Genomic DNA, 14,486 nt, shown 5'->3' with positions numbered 1-14,486 from the left:
GGCACTTTCAAATATTATCCACGTGTAACCTTAGGTAGTATTTTTAAAATAGTAGCTCTGTACAATCATGCTTTAGTCTGGGAGCTAACTAACCTTACTGATAAGCTAAATGTTGCCATCAAGAGAGATGCCACACTAGGAGCAAAAATGCAGAGGTGTTTCCTAGAAAAGCCAACTTTCCCTTTACTTTGCAAGTGTGGAGGAAGGAGCTCTGTCCCTTCTCTTTAGTGCTCCCTGAGAAGAAAAGGGGGATTTATTTTGGTTCCTTTTTTTTTTTTTTTTTTAAGCAAATAGTTGCTTAAGAGAATATTTCCGTGCTTCTATTTCACTTCATTGTTCCTTTGAAAACCTAGAAGTTTCTCAGACTGAGAATGAACTTTTCATCCTAGGATTCCAGACAAATGGAAATTAACGGCAGGTTACCATGACCTGGAGTGCTCTACTGAACAAATTGATGAAAGCTCCACTAACATCTTTTCGGCTGGTAGAATTTGTGAATTAGTTTTGTAGAAGTAAATCCAAGATTGTAAGATCTAGTATTTGAGGCTCTAAAAAATGGTTGTACAAATGTTTTCAGCACCATGCATGATAATAGTACTCACATACCAAGATAGTAAACACTTGTAAAGTTGGTAGGAAAAAAATTACAATATCCAAGATGTTGAGCCAGTCCATATCATTGGCTAATTTGATTATTCAGGGTACAGGTAGAGGCTGCCTTTTGACATAGATATACATGGTACTTGATACAGTACACTGTTACAGAACAAAGAGCAAGCTGGGTATAGGCAGAGGTGTCCTATATGTGTTAAGAGGCACTACAGCCATATTTGTGCTTGTTATTGCAGCTCCTTATGATCCATAATTAGTGTCCATCCCCAGACAGCTGGTGTTGGTCAGTGAAAATATTTGTTTTTAAAAGAGGACTGTTCTATACTCACTATCTATCCTTATGGGAATGTTTGTACTTGAATGCTTCAAATACAGTAGTTGGAAAATAAGACAGAGTGGACACTGAGGATTGTCTGTTCAGTATTTGCCATGTCATTCTGATCTGAGATAGCACATCTGGCCATTCCATATTATCTCAGTGGACAAAAAAAAACAAGTTTACAATGATACATTTATTTTACACATAAATAAAACATCATAAAAGTTTGTATTTTAAAATTGTACGGCTGTAATAATTCCTTATACTTTCCCTTCAATGCTTTAGCAGCTCATAAATTGCCCATCTGAGGTTAATACCAAACCAAGTATCATATCAATCTTATTAAAATCCAAATGGGAACAATAGCAAAAGAAGGATGTGTTATTTGTGATCAACTAGAATTGAATACTTTCATGGGCCAATACAGATACTTTCAGTTCTATTAATATTTCCTCACCCTCAGTTACTTAAAATGAATCTGAAGTAAATGATCTCTCTGCAAATTACAAAATTTTTCGTGCTTTGAATAGCACATGTGACCAATATAAGAAATGTGGTTGAAACTAACTGAGTATCTCCTTTTGGGCAATATCGATTAGATTTCATGAAGCTGCCCACTCATAACTAAAGATTTTTATCATTAACATTCACAAAACCAAAATGGGACTTTCTGAACTGGGAGGTTGAAATAAGTTTTCCCCACGTGACAGCCATTTCTAAAGTTAGCTTTTTCCAAATGTGGCTGTTCATGCTACTATTTCCATTTCATAGGAACCTGTGGGAAATCTTTCTCTGAGATCAGGCTTGTATTTTGTCTCTTGTGATGTGAGCCCTGTGTTGACGGTGACATTTGGAAGCCTTGTAAGGAGAAATGCTTATTGAAACCTAGTTTGACAATGTGACCTTTCAACATATGTGGGATTTTTTTTTGTGATAAGAGCTTCCCAAAATGCCATTTATCTAGAAAGCTCCCTCTAGATCCTGTAACCTCAAATAGGGAATGATTGTAGACCCTCAGTCACCTCAGTGTTTTCATCTTCACAGTGAATCGGGAACACAGACTTTTTAATGTGCTGGTGCAGCTTTGCTCTTCAGCAAAAACTTCCTTTTCACCTAAGGTTTGCATATCACACTTGTGGACAGGTCATTTAGAGAATTTCTCCTACTGTAGTACACTTCAGACTTCTGGGACAACAGTAGTCTAATTTAAAGGACTTGAAGTCTTTTGGTTTAAGTATAATATATTTCTCTTCCATCTTCCCAGACATTGATGCGTGTTGTAAGATAAGTCTTTGGAAAGCAAATTTCCCAATGTGTGATATGTGATGGGGCAGGAAAACCACAGCAACCAGCTTAGCCTCACTTATTTGTTTCTCTGTTTATAAAAAGAAAGTGCTCATTATTAGTAATTCATCATTAACTGCAATATCCTGCCTAAATATTCAGTTTAACTTGTTCATTAACTGAAGGCAAGTGCACTTTGTATATCTGCTGCACTGACCACATTGTGAAGTCCCATTCACCGTTACAAAACATCATTCAGTATTGTCTGTTTCAGAGGAAGAGCACAGCCAGTGTCACTAAGGGTAAGTTTCCTTTAATCAATATATTGTTTTTCTTTTCATAGGTATTTTCTCAGTGCTCAGCTTGGCATCTGAATGTACCACTCTCGCTGCTGAACTTCCCAAAGTGTCTTACGTGAAGGCCTTAGATGTCTGGCTGATCGTTTGCCTTCTCTTTGGGTTTGCATCCCTGGTGGAGTATGCAGTGGTTCAGGTAATGCTAAACAATCCAAAGAGAATTGAAGCCGAAAAAGCAAAGATCGCCAAGGCAGAGCAAGCGGAAGGGAAGGGTGGAAATGCTGCCAAGAAGAACACTGTGAATGGCACAGGGACTCCTGTCCACATCAGCACTTTACAGGTAGGAGCTGCGAACCTGCGTATGCGAAATCAGCGTTATCCTCTATTAACAGAATTCCAGGAATATACTGTTGTAATAGTTTTGGATAGTGCTTAATCTTCGAAGTGGCCAAGACATTAAAAACATGCTGGTAATTAATGGCTAGCAATCTGACCAATTAGTCCCTAGTGATCTGGGGTTAGATGTAATAAATGAAAAATTTGTCTTTTAGTATCCTAGTGCCACAGTTGCTGCTGAGCTTCAGGTAACTAAAGTAGCAAGCAGCTTTACAGTTGCTATTTTTCTCATAATAAATAGCAGCTGTCAAACTGTAACTATTCAGAGGACAGGACCCTCCGTCAGTATTTGCTGAGAGTGTACTCAAATAACACCCATCTCATTACTTTCCCGGGGATAGCCACAGCTGCACCATGTTGCATGTCAAGCATCTCTGAAGCCAGGGATCCAGAAGTCTTGGCATTTGTAAACAAAAGACAGGTCTGTTTGTCTGTCAAACAGTTCCTGCATTTCTTGTGTTGCCAGATAGTTTATGGGTAAATCGCTCAGATCTCATTATATGGTTAAAGACGAGATGTACATCTTCGCTCAGGCCAAAGTTTTCCATCACGTTGCTAAATTCCTGGTGGTGTAAAACTCCCTGTTTGTGCTCCAAGAGTTGTCTGTCTAGATGTCTATCTCAGGCCAACTGCCCTCAGTCCTGAGTGGTATTTAATTGACATTTATTCTACAGAAGCAAATACATTATGCTACAATATGTGGAATATTAATTTAGCTTATAGTTTTCAATGACTCAGCAATGTATAAAATAAAGCTATTAGGCCAGATGCAAGAGGTAGTATTGGTAGTGTGCAATGTGACTAACATTTCTTTAGGGAGGGAGCAGTTTATGCCAGAATGGCAGAAAACCTGTCATAGTATCAAGCTGGTGTTACCCCATAACTAATTACGTCCAGTCCAGAAGAGCTGCAGATATCTTAGAGTAGTGTGCTTAACTGCCATAATTCTCATCTGGTAGAAGCATTTCCTGGGAACTGTTTTGGCAGGCAACCAGGCTCAGCTTAGAGCAACCCCAGGACTGCTTTGACTTGTGTCTCAAGTAATTCCCCAAGCCCAGGCAACATGGGAACTGAGAAGAAAGGAAGATGGCTCTGCTGCAGTTTTACTTCCCCTGAACTGAATGTGATATTTTTGTGTTCAGCAATTTGCAGGCCCCAAATTCACCTTTTTTTGGTGACAAAATAGTTGCAACAGTCCAGCAGAGAAGCATAAAATCTATTTATTCCTATTTCAGGTACTTAAAAAGTGTTCGGCTTGATCAATGACAAGATTGACAAAAAACTAGCTTTTCAGGAGTGTGAACAAAACCATATTGCTAAATTGCTGACTCTTCTCAGTGTGTACACCCTTTACAGTGCTTGCCATTGTCTTTTATCACCTATGCTATCCTTTCATCTTTTAGTAATTTTTTTCAAGACAGCAAGTTTGGGTGTACAGTGCATTTTAGAACTTAGAGGAAGGGGAGTCATTGTCCACCAAAATTAAGCGACATTCCCCATGAATGGTGTCCAGCATTCTAGGATGAAGGTTTTTAGGATTCAAACCTTAATCTGCTCTCCAAGATCTTGCAGTGTCTCCCCTCTATGATCTTGCGATCTCAGATCCAGCATCTCATCTTTACCTTCACTTTTCAGGGTCTTCCCAATTTGTTATCAGAGACCTTTAACATTCCAATATCTATAATCTCTGCAACAGTAATCTGTGATGGATTTATGTGGAGTTCTGGGCATGCATAGCTTCTGATGATCTTTATACAGAGAGTTAAAAAAACCCACCTGTTTACTGAGACATGTTGGAAATATGTATTCATTGGTGTAAAAGCAATGTGGCTGAGTGGTCTCCTCCCCTTATGGCTAGTGATCCAGCTTGTATCCAGCCACCTGCTTTGAAATACAGGCTGCTTGAGGAGGGTTGCCCTGGGCTGGTAATTTCTGGGAAGGTCACTAGGCTGAGACAGAAAAAGGTCCCAGACTAATGAATCATTTGACATCAGGATGTGGAAGGACAGTGATGCTAGATTTTATATATTTGGATGCTATAAATCTGCCTAGCTGAAAACTCCCTCTGTGAAGCAGCTACCGCGTAGGAGTACTTTGAAAGTTCTCGTCCCTGGAGAAGCCTGTACTAAACTCCTAAATCAGAACAGGTCTAAATCTTTCGGTAGCTCTGACTTCTAATCCAAAGCTAGGCCTGCCCCACAAAATCTGGATTGCTGCTATACAGACCTAGTAATGATCAAGTAGAGAATGCATTTGTCATGACAATGGCAAACATGCAAGGGAGGGAAACATTAAAGAAACAGGTAATGGAAAAAAACTATATGTTGAAAGGCATAAAGAATACGAAACAGAAAGAAGCCAGAGTGCTGTCCCATAACTTCAGGGGCTGTTTCTCATCAGGGTCGTGTAGGATTGTGTGTGAGGAGAGAGCAAATACTATGCTAAATATCTGGAAAGACTTAAGTGAACCAATATATAGCTTTAGGAGGAAAGTACAACTTAGAACCTCATCCCTGAAACGAGTGTGCATCTGGTAGAAATGATCAAGGCTGTTCTCTTTCAACATAGGAGGTGATATAAAGGCAAAAGTGACTGAGGGTGTAGCTGGAAGTCTCACCATAGCTAGGCTTGAAACAGTGGATAGACCAAGTGGAACTCAAAGGTAAAGCCAACAGGAAAGACCTGGAAGCAGAAAACTCCCAATGGGGAAAAACAGAGAGCATGAATAATCGCATTTATAAGTGTTTCTCCAGCTTAAAAGAAGCACTTATTTATTATGAGACATTAGCTGAATCATGCTGATACATATCTGCAAGTTATTAGAGGAAATCAAGTTTAAAAAGAGAAATTACTTTATTTCACTTTAAAATGCCCCCGATCCTGATGCCAGGCCAGTTTGCCAGTGTGCCCTGAGCAGCAGCTAGCACTCTTGCTGCCTTTTGCAGCCATGCAGTGTTGCAGCAGTGATGTCTCTGCAGCAGATTCGGGGAAGGGTCCAGTAGGTAAGGTACAGGGAGGTTGCTGGGGTGGCAAGGTCTGAGGGATGGGAAAGATCAGAGGGAGTGCAGGGAAGCAAGTGGGGCAGTCAGGTGTCCCTGATTCCGGCCCTGGTTGGACAATTTGTTTACATGTGCTTGCTCCCTTTGTGAAAGATAAAAATGGCATCTGGTCTGGAGACTTGGCGTGTTTGGTATTAGTGAAAAACAAGCCATAACAAAAACACGGGATCATATTTAAAAATACAAGCAGCTATTGTTCCTTTTTTATGACAAGATACTGGGCAAAGGCATAAACTTTTCAGTATATCTTAAACATTAAAAGCTTGATGCCATGTATGATTGAAGGTGAGGAGAAGAGATCCCCTGTAACAGAACCTGTAAGGGTCCACCCACACATTTTCAGTGGAAAGCACTTTTTGGCACTGTGTCAGTAGAGCCAGTGATCATGACTGATAGTCACCAACAGTGACAGTGAAGATGGCAGGATGAAAACAATGCTCACAATTTGGCAGTCACACAAAGATGAGGAAAGGCTGCCATGGATGCATAGCTACTTCTCCTCTCCACCAAATCCTGGATACTGGCTGATGTAAAAACTGTATGTTGCCAGCATACGCCCGAGTCCAGGCTTTATGACTCATGCCCCCTCCAACAAAAACCCTTGAAATGTCAGTGCCATTTTAAGCCCAGAGATTTGTTGATATGACTGTCTGATTAAAGTCAAGTGGTCCATCTGGCAACATCACCCTGAATCTGTAGAAAAAAAAAAAAAAAAAGACAAAATTCAACATAAGAACTTCTGATGTGTTTTTCTAGGAGCAGCAATGGCTATGCATTTACAGGCAAGAAGCCATGAGAAAGTACGGTTTGGCTCCCTTAGCTCATAGCGGCTGCAAGTAGATGCTGTCCTAAGCAGAGGAGAAAATTATGCAACCTGGTGGTAACTGCTGGCACTGGCTTTTTATTGGGAATCCTCAGTAGGAGTTTGCCTGTGTTTCCTAGCAATGCAACATCATACAGTGAGAAAAGCAAGCAAAAAGGGAAATGTTTTGAAGATGAATCAGCTTCTTTTTGCTTTCACTGGTGGCGTGATTACAGGGAGAGGTCGCACTGTTAACTGTAACAACACCCCTCGGTTTGAAAAGTCACATTTTCATCAAGCCCGTTTATAGAAGCTGTCCCCCACAGATAATGTGCTGATGACTGAAGAGAACATTTGCTAAAAGAATGGCTCTGGCAGATGATGAATGTGGTGCAATACGCAAGTGGTGGCAATAGCTCTAAACCCAGTTATTTTAAAAAATAAGTAGTGCTGTTGCTTGCCTTATCTTGTCAGAGCCACATCTAGGCTCTGAAACCTGTTATGTGTTATGTTCGTCTCTATCGATTTATAATGTACCTGTCCTCTGGTGCTGACCTGTGGTGACTGGTCTTCCCATATTGTCTTTTCCCCTCGAGTGGCACTCCAGACTCAGATTTTTCCTGTAGAACCACCAGAAACCCAGTTTACATTTTACGTGGTACACAAAACCACAGGCTGCAGTCTATTTTAATAGTTCCTGACAGCATTTCAGGTGCAGAATAGGTACTTTCTGCTCTAGTGACTCACGTATCCATCCTTGGAGTTTATTCAGAACATGACTGTGAAAAGGCCCCAAGCAATCTGCTTTGAGCAAGGGCTTGGATTAGATGATCTCCAGAGGTCCCTGCCAACCTCAGCTATGCTGTGATTCTGTGATATTTTATGTATAAATATTTTTTGTGCTGTACTTTGCGAAGAATATTTGGAATGTGATAGCAAATTCCTGCTGAGCTGCACCAGAAAATACACTTAGTCTGAATACACACTAATGCTAAACAATTACTATTTTATTGATGATCTACATCTATCATTATGGCAAGAGCAAGAGAAAAGCACAGAAAAAGTGCAAGAATGATTAATGACAGAGTTTGCTAGAAAACTCCTCCTTCATCTTGTATGGAAGACTCTTAGACAACTGGCAGCATGAGTGACAGATCTGCATGCCAAAAAGAGGTTGGGTGCAACAGAAGAGATGATTTTATGGCAGAGAAGATGTGCTGTGCAGGGCAGAGAATGTTGCAGTACAGTAGGGAGGCACTTCAGCCTGAAGGACACATGCTGAGCTTGAGAGGCTGCCAGTGCTTTAGCGTGTTTGAAGCTTTGCTAGAAATTATGGACAATACATTTCTGCTCTCAAAAATTCTTGAATCCACAATGGTGGCATTTTATATTACACTTTATCCTGACAGATAAAGAGAACTTGATGACAGGATGAACAGTCAATTGAAAAGGATCTTTATTCTATTTGAACAGAACAAATTGAGTCCTGGTATTTTTTTGTGCTGTGGAAGGACAGATTTCACAAGTTTGAAAACTATTTTTTCTCATCTGCATAGAAGAAATTAAACAAAAAAGATGAAGAATGCTGGTGAGCTATCTAACAATGTTCAAAACAGATACAGACCCAAAGGGAAGCTATACTACTTTAAAACAGCACAATTGAAAACAATCTTCCAAAAGATTGAAAACTAACTCAGCTTCAAGCATTTCTCTTTTCTTCTCAGTGGCAAATGGAGAAGTTGACAACAATTAATGTAAGTTGAAATCCAGAAAATAGGTGCAGGTAACAAAAGGAATATATGGTTAGCGTAATTAAGGGTGATAGGAAGTTACTTTGCATGTACAGCAAGAATACAAAAACCAGCAACAAGAGTATTGGTCCAATACTAGACAGAGATGCTGTAAGTATCAAGAATTAGCAGAAAAGGCAAGAGTGTTGAAGAAATATTCTTCTCTGTGTTTGGGGAAAGGCCAGATATATTCAATCAGATGATATCAAATATTTTCAAGGGCCAAGTTCTGTGTCAGGATGAAGTCAAAAGGATGTAACATTTAACAATGTTTTACTTTCTTTACAAGCCTTCAGTGTAGTACTCTAAAATCAAGTCCTGCGGTATCACTTTCTACAGAAATGATTCCTGCAGCCTTTGGTAAGTGTCAGGAGTGTCATTACGCTTCTAGCACAAACCAAGACAGGATGAATAAAAAGCAGATAAAATACTTTTAATATGTATTATCTCACTTTGTTTAGGGAAAGCTGTAGGTCAACTGAAGCAAATTTAGGTCAAAACAACAGAAATATTGGAGAGTTGAAGAGATGTATGAGAAGAAATTTAAAAATATGTCTAGGCAGTGACTGAATATAGAAAATAGAAGCACGTTAGATTAGTAAACCCAGGGAAATGAAAGAAATTATTTTTAGAAGTAACATATGCTTATTAAAGAAAAATTTGGGCCAGGTTGCTCTTACAAGGGAAATTGTGTCACCCTGATAAGTCAGTACTCCAGCTGACACTAGACTAAGCAGAGCTCCGTGTGAACATGCTGCGAACAGTCCGCTGCTTATAAGGCAGGGGTGACCTAGAAGCCATTCCCTCAGTTCTCTGTCCCACAAGTGAGTGGGAACCGATTTGTAACAGCCTTTAGGGGAGCACTCTCTAGGCACTGCAGTTGGAACAGAAATATTCTGCACTGTAAATGAGAGGGCTTAGGCTACAATTAATGTCACTGAGTTTTACAATATATCACTGGTAGTATATGGACTACAAGTTTGCAAATCCCAAAGGAAGATTGTAATTTCATACATGATTCTATTTCTTATAATGGCCTTGCTAGATCTTACTAGTTTTGACTATGGAAAAAATGTAATATTCCTGTGACTCTTCCGTTAGCATGCACCCCAGTCCTGCAAGTTACCCTTCTGTTGCACAAGGGTCTGTTTTATATCTTTATTACCCATATCATTGGGTATGATCCGATTGGCAGGAGCCTCTCAGATCACTGACTGACAGCCCCCATGCCACCCAGGGTCGCATAATCGTGTTCATACATGTCTCAGTCACCTCCTTACCAGACAGTTTGCCCCTGCTACTCCAATATTGAACACTTTCCCAGGCTGTCAGCTCTTTGATGACTGGGAAACAGTTGCAGGAAATTTGTATGTATACTTTTGCCTCACCATCGTGGAACACCTATCTTGTTCTTCTTTTTTATAAACTGTAATCTTGATTGTGTTGTGTAACCTGCATCTCAGTTTTAGTGCATTGGTTTCAACATTTACTGTTTTCCTGAGAAATACAAGTCTGGCAAATCTGGGGAGGGGTACCCAGTCTTTGCTGAGGGAATAGCGCCGTGCTTCGCTTCCACCTTGCCCCAGAATCTGCGTTGACAGTAACGGGAATAAAAGCCTCAGTCGAAGTTTAGCTCTCTTCCTGACTGCCTCAGTTCTTTTCAGCCAGGATACCTTGTCAGTTGTCATAGAGAAGCTAATAATATTCTCCAGAATGTTTTTCATTCATCTGTAAGTCCGGTACTGTATTTCTCTATTATTTTAGTTACAAAATGTGATGATGCAAATATCCCGAACAGTCAGCCTAAGACTGCAAAAAAACAGAGGTGGGGAGAGCTGAGAGCAGAATGCCTGCAGGTGTTGTGGGGGAGGTATAGGATACTGCGAAGGAGGGACAGGCAGCTTTTGGAAGAACCAAGTTTTAGTGGATTGGTGGCTCCAGGAAGCCCAGTGTCAATGTGAATTGCCCATGTGTATAACCTGATTTGTGAACCAGCATTTTTTTCCAACTAACTCTCAGGTTATATATGTGAACAAATAACATTAGTAATAATGCAGTAAAGTTTCTTAACCTGTATTTTTTTTTTTCCCTTTTTTTTTTTTCTTCTTTACTGTATATAGTTCAATTCAAATGAAACTTTAGGAGAGATTTGCCCGAGTCACAAAGCACAGTGGCTTGCAAGTAGTCTCCAAATCCCTTCAAGCTCCTTGAAGAGCATGGGGGTGGTCCTCCTAAAGGTTTGTTGTACCTGAAAGAGAAACTTTGTAACATCCAAGGAAGAGAATACGGGAACTTTTTTTTCCCAAAACATTTCTTTTTGAAAGGCACCAAATACTTTTTTTCTTTTAAATATTCATTGTCTGTACCAGTATGATTGTCTGGTCTGTAAAAGAGAATGATTCACCTGGGGTTACCCCATAGCACAGTAGTACTTAATCCCCAAGAGCACTGACGGAGCTGTAGGAAAGACAGGTATTCAGTTGCTGGATTTAGATTTCCCGGTTACACAGTGCTCCAGTGTATGGATGGGAAGTGCTGAGAACAGTGTCACATCTTTGTTGCCTGTCTTTAGAGAGGCACCAAGGACTGCGGGTACAAAGAAAGTGCCTTCTCACCATGCAAGTGGTTACCCTAGGATGAGATACAGGATCATGAGCTGGGTACTATATGTAGAACCAGAATAGACTTTAATTGTTGCATCAAACACTGAGTTTTAGAGTTAATTCTGACGATAGCTTCCAGGCCTCAGAAAAACGTAAGTATGGAATAGTATCTGTCCTGCAGGTTCACCAGCACAGAACTAATTTCCAAAAATACTTTCTGCAGAAGTATTCTCTCCCCTTCTATCATCTTCAATGGAAAGAATCTAACTATAGCAGGTTGCACAGCACGAAGCAGCTTGCGCATGAAAAATTACACAATTACGAATGTTTGCATTAGTTTATATGATTGACTGATAATCCTTAAGTACTTTATAACACAACCATTCATCAAATTAGGCTGATGTAATGTATCCCTATCAACAAGTAATTTCCTGTATGTTTGTTTGCAGTGTTCTCTAGCAGCTGCATTAAGTTTGTTAATGAAACACGGTGAGTAGATCATGATTCCCCTCACTCTTTATTTCATAGGTTGGTGAGACCAGATGCAAAAAAGTTTGCACTTCGAAATCTGATCTGAGATCCAATGATTTCAGCATCGTTGGAAGCTTGCCAAGGGATTTTGAATTATCGAATTATGACTGTTATGGGAAGCCCATTGAAGTCAACAATGGGCTCGGGAAATCTCAAGCCAAGAACAACAAGAAGCCTTCTCCTCCCAAGCCTGTCATTCCATCAGCAGCAAAGAGAATTGATCTTTATGCAAGAGCACTGTTCCCTTTTTGCTTCTTGTTCTTCAATGTCATATACTGGTCCATATATTTATGATAAATCTTTTATTTATTTTTTTCATACGTGTAAAATATGTCCCATTTCATTATCCCTTCCCAGTCATGAAGGCCGCTGTGTGAAATTATTTGCATTTGCAAAGCAATATGTTGCATTTTGATGCCATGCGATTGTACTGAACATATGGCATCTGAAATTTGAATGAAAGCATGACACTGCAATGTCTGTGCTCCGACCAACGTTGTATATACGTGTACAGCATACATCCTGCTTTAGGAATATGTATGAAGGACAATGCATACTACGTTATAAAGCTGAATAACGCTCTTCAGTTTTTAGTAACATGCAGAGATTTAAAGTGTTTCTGACAATGAAACTGATGTGCACGTTGAGTATTATTAAAATCAGTATTCTAGTATATGTAGTATTTAACAGCTTTTCTGCTGACTTCCAGAGGAAAAAAAAGACACCAAACATCTTGTTCTTGTATAATTTTAGATGGCGCTGTTGAAGAAAAAGCTAAGATGTAATTCTTTGTAAGTCAAGGCAGCATTGAATAAGCTGATCTTGTCTATGTGGAAAAATAAAGATCAGAGAATTACTAATTTTGTAAAATCAGCTCATTTAGAAAAAGATCCTAACAATTGTATCCATCAAGCAGGCACACTTAAGTGTGCGAGAATATGCTGGCAATAAAACATTGGGCCAAATTTTGACTGCTGTTTCCTTAGGCACAAACTAGATATAATACGTCAAAAACAAACAGGCCACTTTCTAGACTAAAGGTATCAGGAGTTATGGAGAAACATCACAAGATGCAGTTCAGTATCAGGTTACGTTATACTTTTTTACATTACTCTGTCCTCTGGCTCATCTTCTGTTGCATCTGGCAATCTTGCGGTATATGTCACAAGTTGGTTTTTGTTGCATCAGATAGATCTTACTTGATTTTTTTCATTTATCCCTTGAAAGCTTTCAGTTTAAACAAACCAGTTGTTGACAGGATGAGTGCCCATTTTTACCACTAGTTATACGTTTTTTGTTTGCCTCTTGTAGCACAGATGACCAAAGCTAACACCTAGCCATCAGGAGAAGTGAAGACATGTCCAAAAGTCTAAGGGGCTGAAACTCTTAAAGGTATCATGAACCCTTGTGCCTATGAGTTAATTAATGGCTGCCCTCACCAACCCATTGATTTGACTGCTACCCTTTGGAGAATAAAGTATGATGTGTAAAACAGTTCTGATGGGAGACTGTTCTCCATTTTCTAGAGGAAACCCTATGACATGGAGACTGCCTAAACATGATCTCCTCGGGGCATGCAGGGCAGGACCAGTGGTCTCCTGTGGGTGCCAGGGTACATCCCTTCGTAAGGGCAAGTCATGAGGTGAAACACAGACAAAAGAAAGCTGCTTGTATGCAGGTGTCCGAGTAGCGTGTGTTCCCGGTGAGCATATAGGGACTGGGCCTCAGCCCTTGAGAGCATGCCGTAGAGAAACATGTCTCCGCTTGTAAAGCTGGGGCACCACAGTTGGTTAAAACACAAAAATAAGACAGTTCTTACTGACTTGGCAATTCATAAAAGGGAATATGGATTATTGGCTCCTCATAGGTTAGGAAAGAACTAAATTAAGTACGTGAAACCTTCTGTAGCGTGGAAACAAACACAATCCCCCTTGTTGTGCCATGGTTCTAGCTCATCCAGGATGAGCCAATGGAGGCCACAAGCGGACTGTTGGAGCAGTTGGGTATTCCCCACCACGTGAATTTTTGTCCACATATGGCGAGCCTGCACAGCCGGAAGGTCAAAAGTGGGAATACAAAAAGAGCGAAGCATGCCACACTGGCTTCATTGGGCATCTATCAGGTCTGTGCGCGCCCAGGGTTTTTTGTAACCGCTGCCACTTTGTGATCAACAGCCTGGTTGCAACAATACATGTTTTGGTTGAAGAGATCTGCTCTTCAGAATGTGGTCACGTGCTTTCCACCAGCTTCCTGGGCGCTTTCTCGTGGAGATTTCAGGGAGCCACTTTACCAGGTGGCCACAGTTTGTCCTTTGGATTTCTTTCTGATCTGAGGAAGTAGAAGGAAATCCCAGATGTTACTGAGCCACGTTGAACCGGGGGCCAGGGAATGATATCTTTCAGGTCTAGTTCAAAGTTTCAATATTTCTGTCTGTTGAAGGCATTTACAGAATTGTCAGAGACTCTAAGAAGCAATAAGGATAAGTCGAAGAGAGAAAGGAAGGGAGGGGTAATTTTTATACATACAATCAGAGTGCTATATTTATAGACATTATTTATTCTCATACATGTATTTTTTCTTAAAGTACTGGATGCAAGAAAATAATTATCCTGTGTTGGAAATTATATGAATTTTGGAAGATAATTTTCTTGTTAGAACTCTTATTGAATGATTTATCTGTAATTAATGTCCACATTCTATCTGTATAATCTCAATTATAGATTTTATTGTTAAATTAATCTTTGTTCCTTCTTGCTTTCCTGCTTACTTGACGGCTTTTCTGTTTTCTCATAAA

The 14,486-nt window shown here is 40.0% G+C and overlaps 1 protein-coding gene across 1 annotated transcript in view; it reads left to right on the top strand.

The window, feature by feature from the left end:
• Window positions 1–11,986, top strand: part of GLRB (glycine receptor beta) — a 46,835-nt gene extending 34,849 nt beyond the window's left edge. The window contains exons 8-9 of the mRNA XM_009954354.2: window positions 2,559–2,851; window positions 11,690–11,986. Of these exons, the coding sequence (XP_009952656.1) occupies window positions 2,559–2,851; window positions 11,690–11,986 (590 nt within the window). The remainder of the gene's footprint in view (window positions 1–2,558; window positions 2,852–11,689) is intronic.
• Window positions 11,987–14,486: the final 2,500 nt, after the last annotated feature.

Source organism: Leptosomus discolor, chromosome 4 (assembly GCF_034619465.1).
Source record: "Leptosomus discolor isolate bLepDis1 chromosome 4, bLepDis1.hap2, whole genome shotgun sequence".
NCBI classification, from domain to species: domain Eukaryota; kingdom Metazoa; phylum Chordata; class Aves; order Leptosomiformes; family Leptosomidae; genus Leptosomus; species Leptosomus discolor.
Note: the sequence above shows the minus strand (reverse complement) of the source record. Positions and strands in the feature narration are given on the sequence as shown.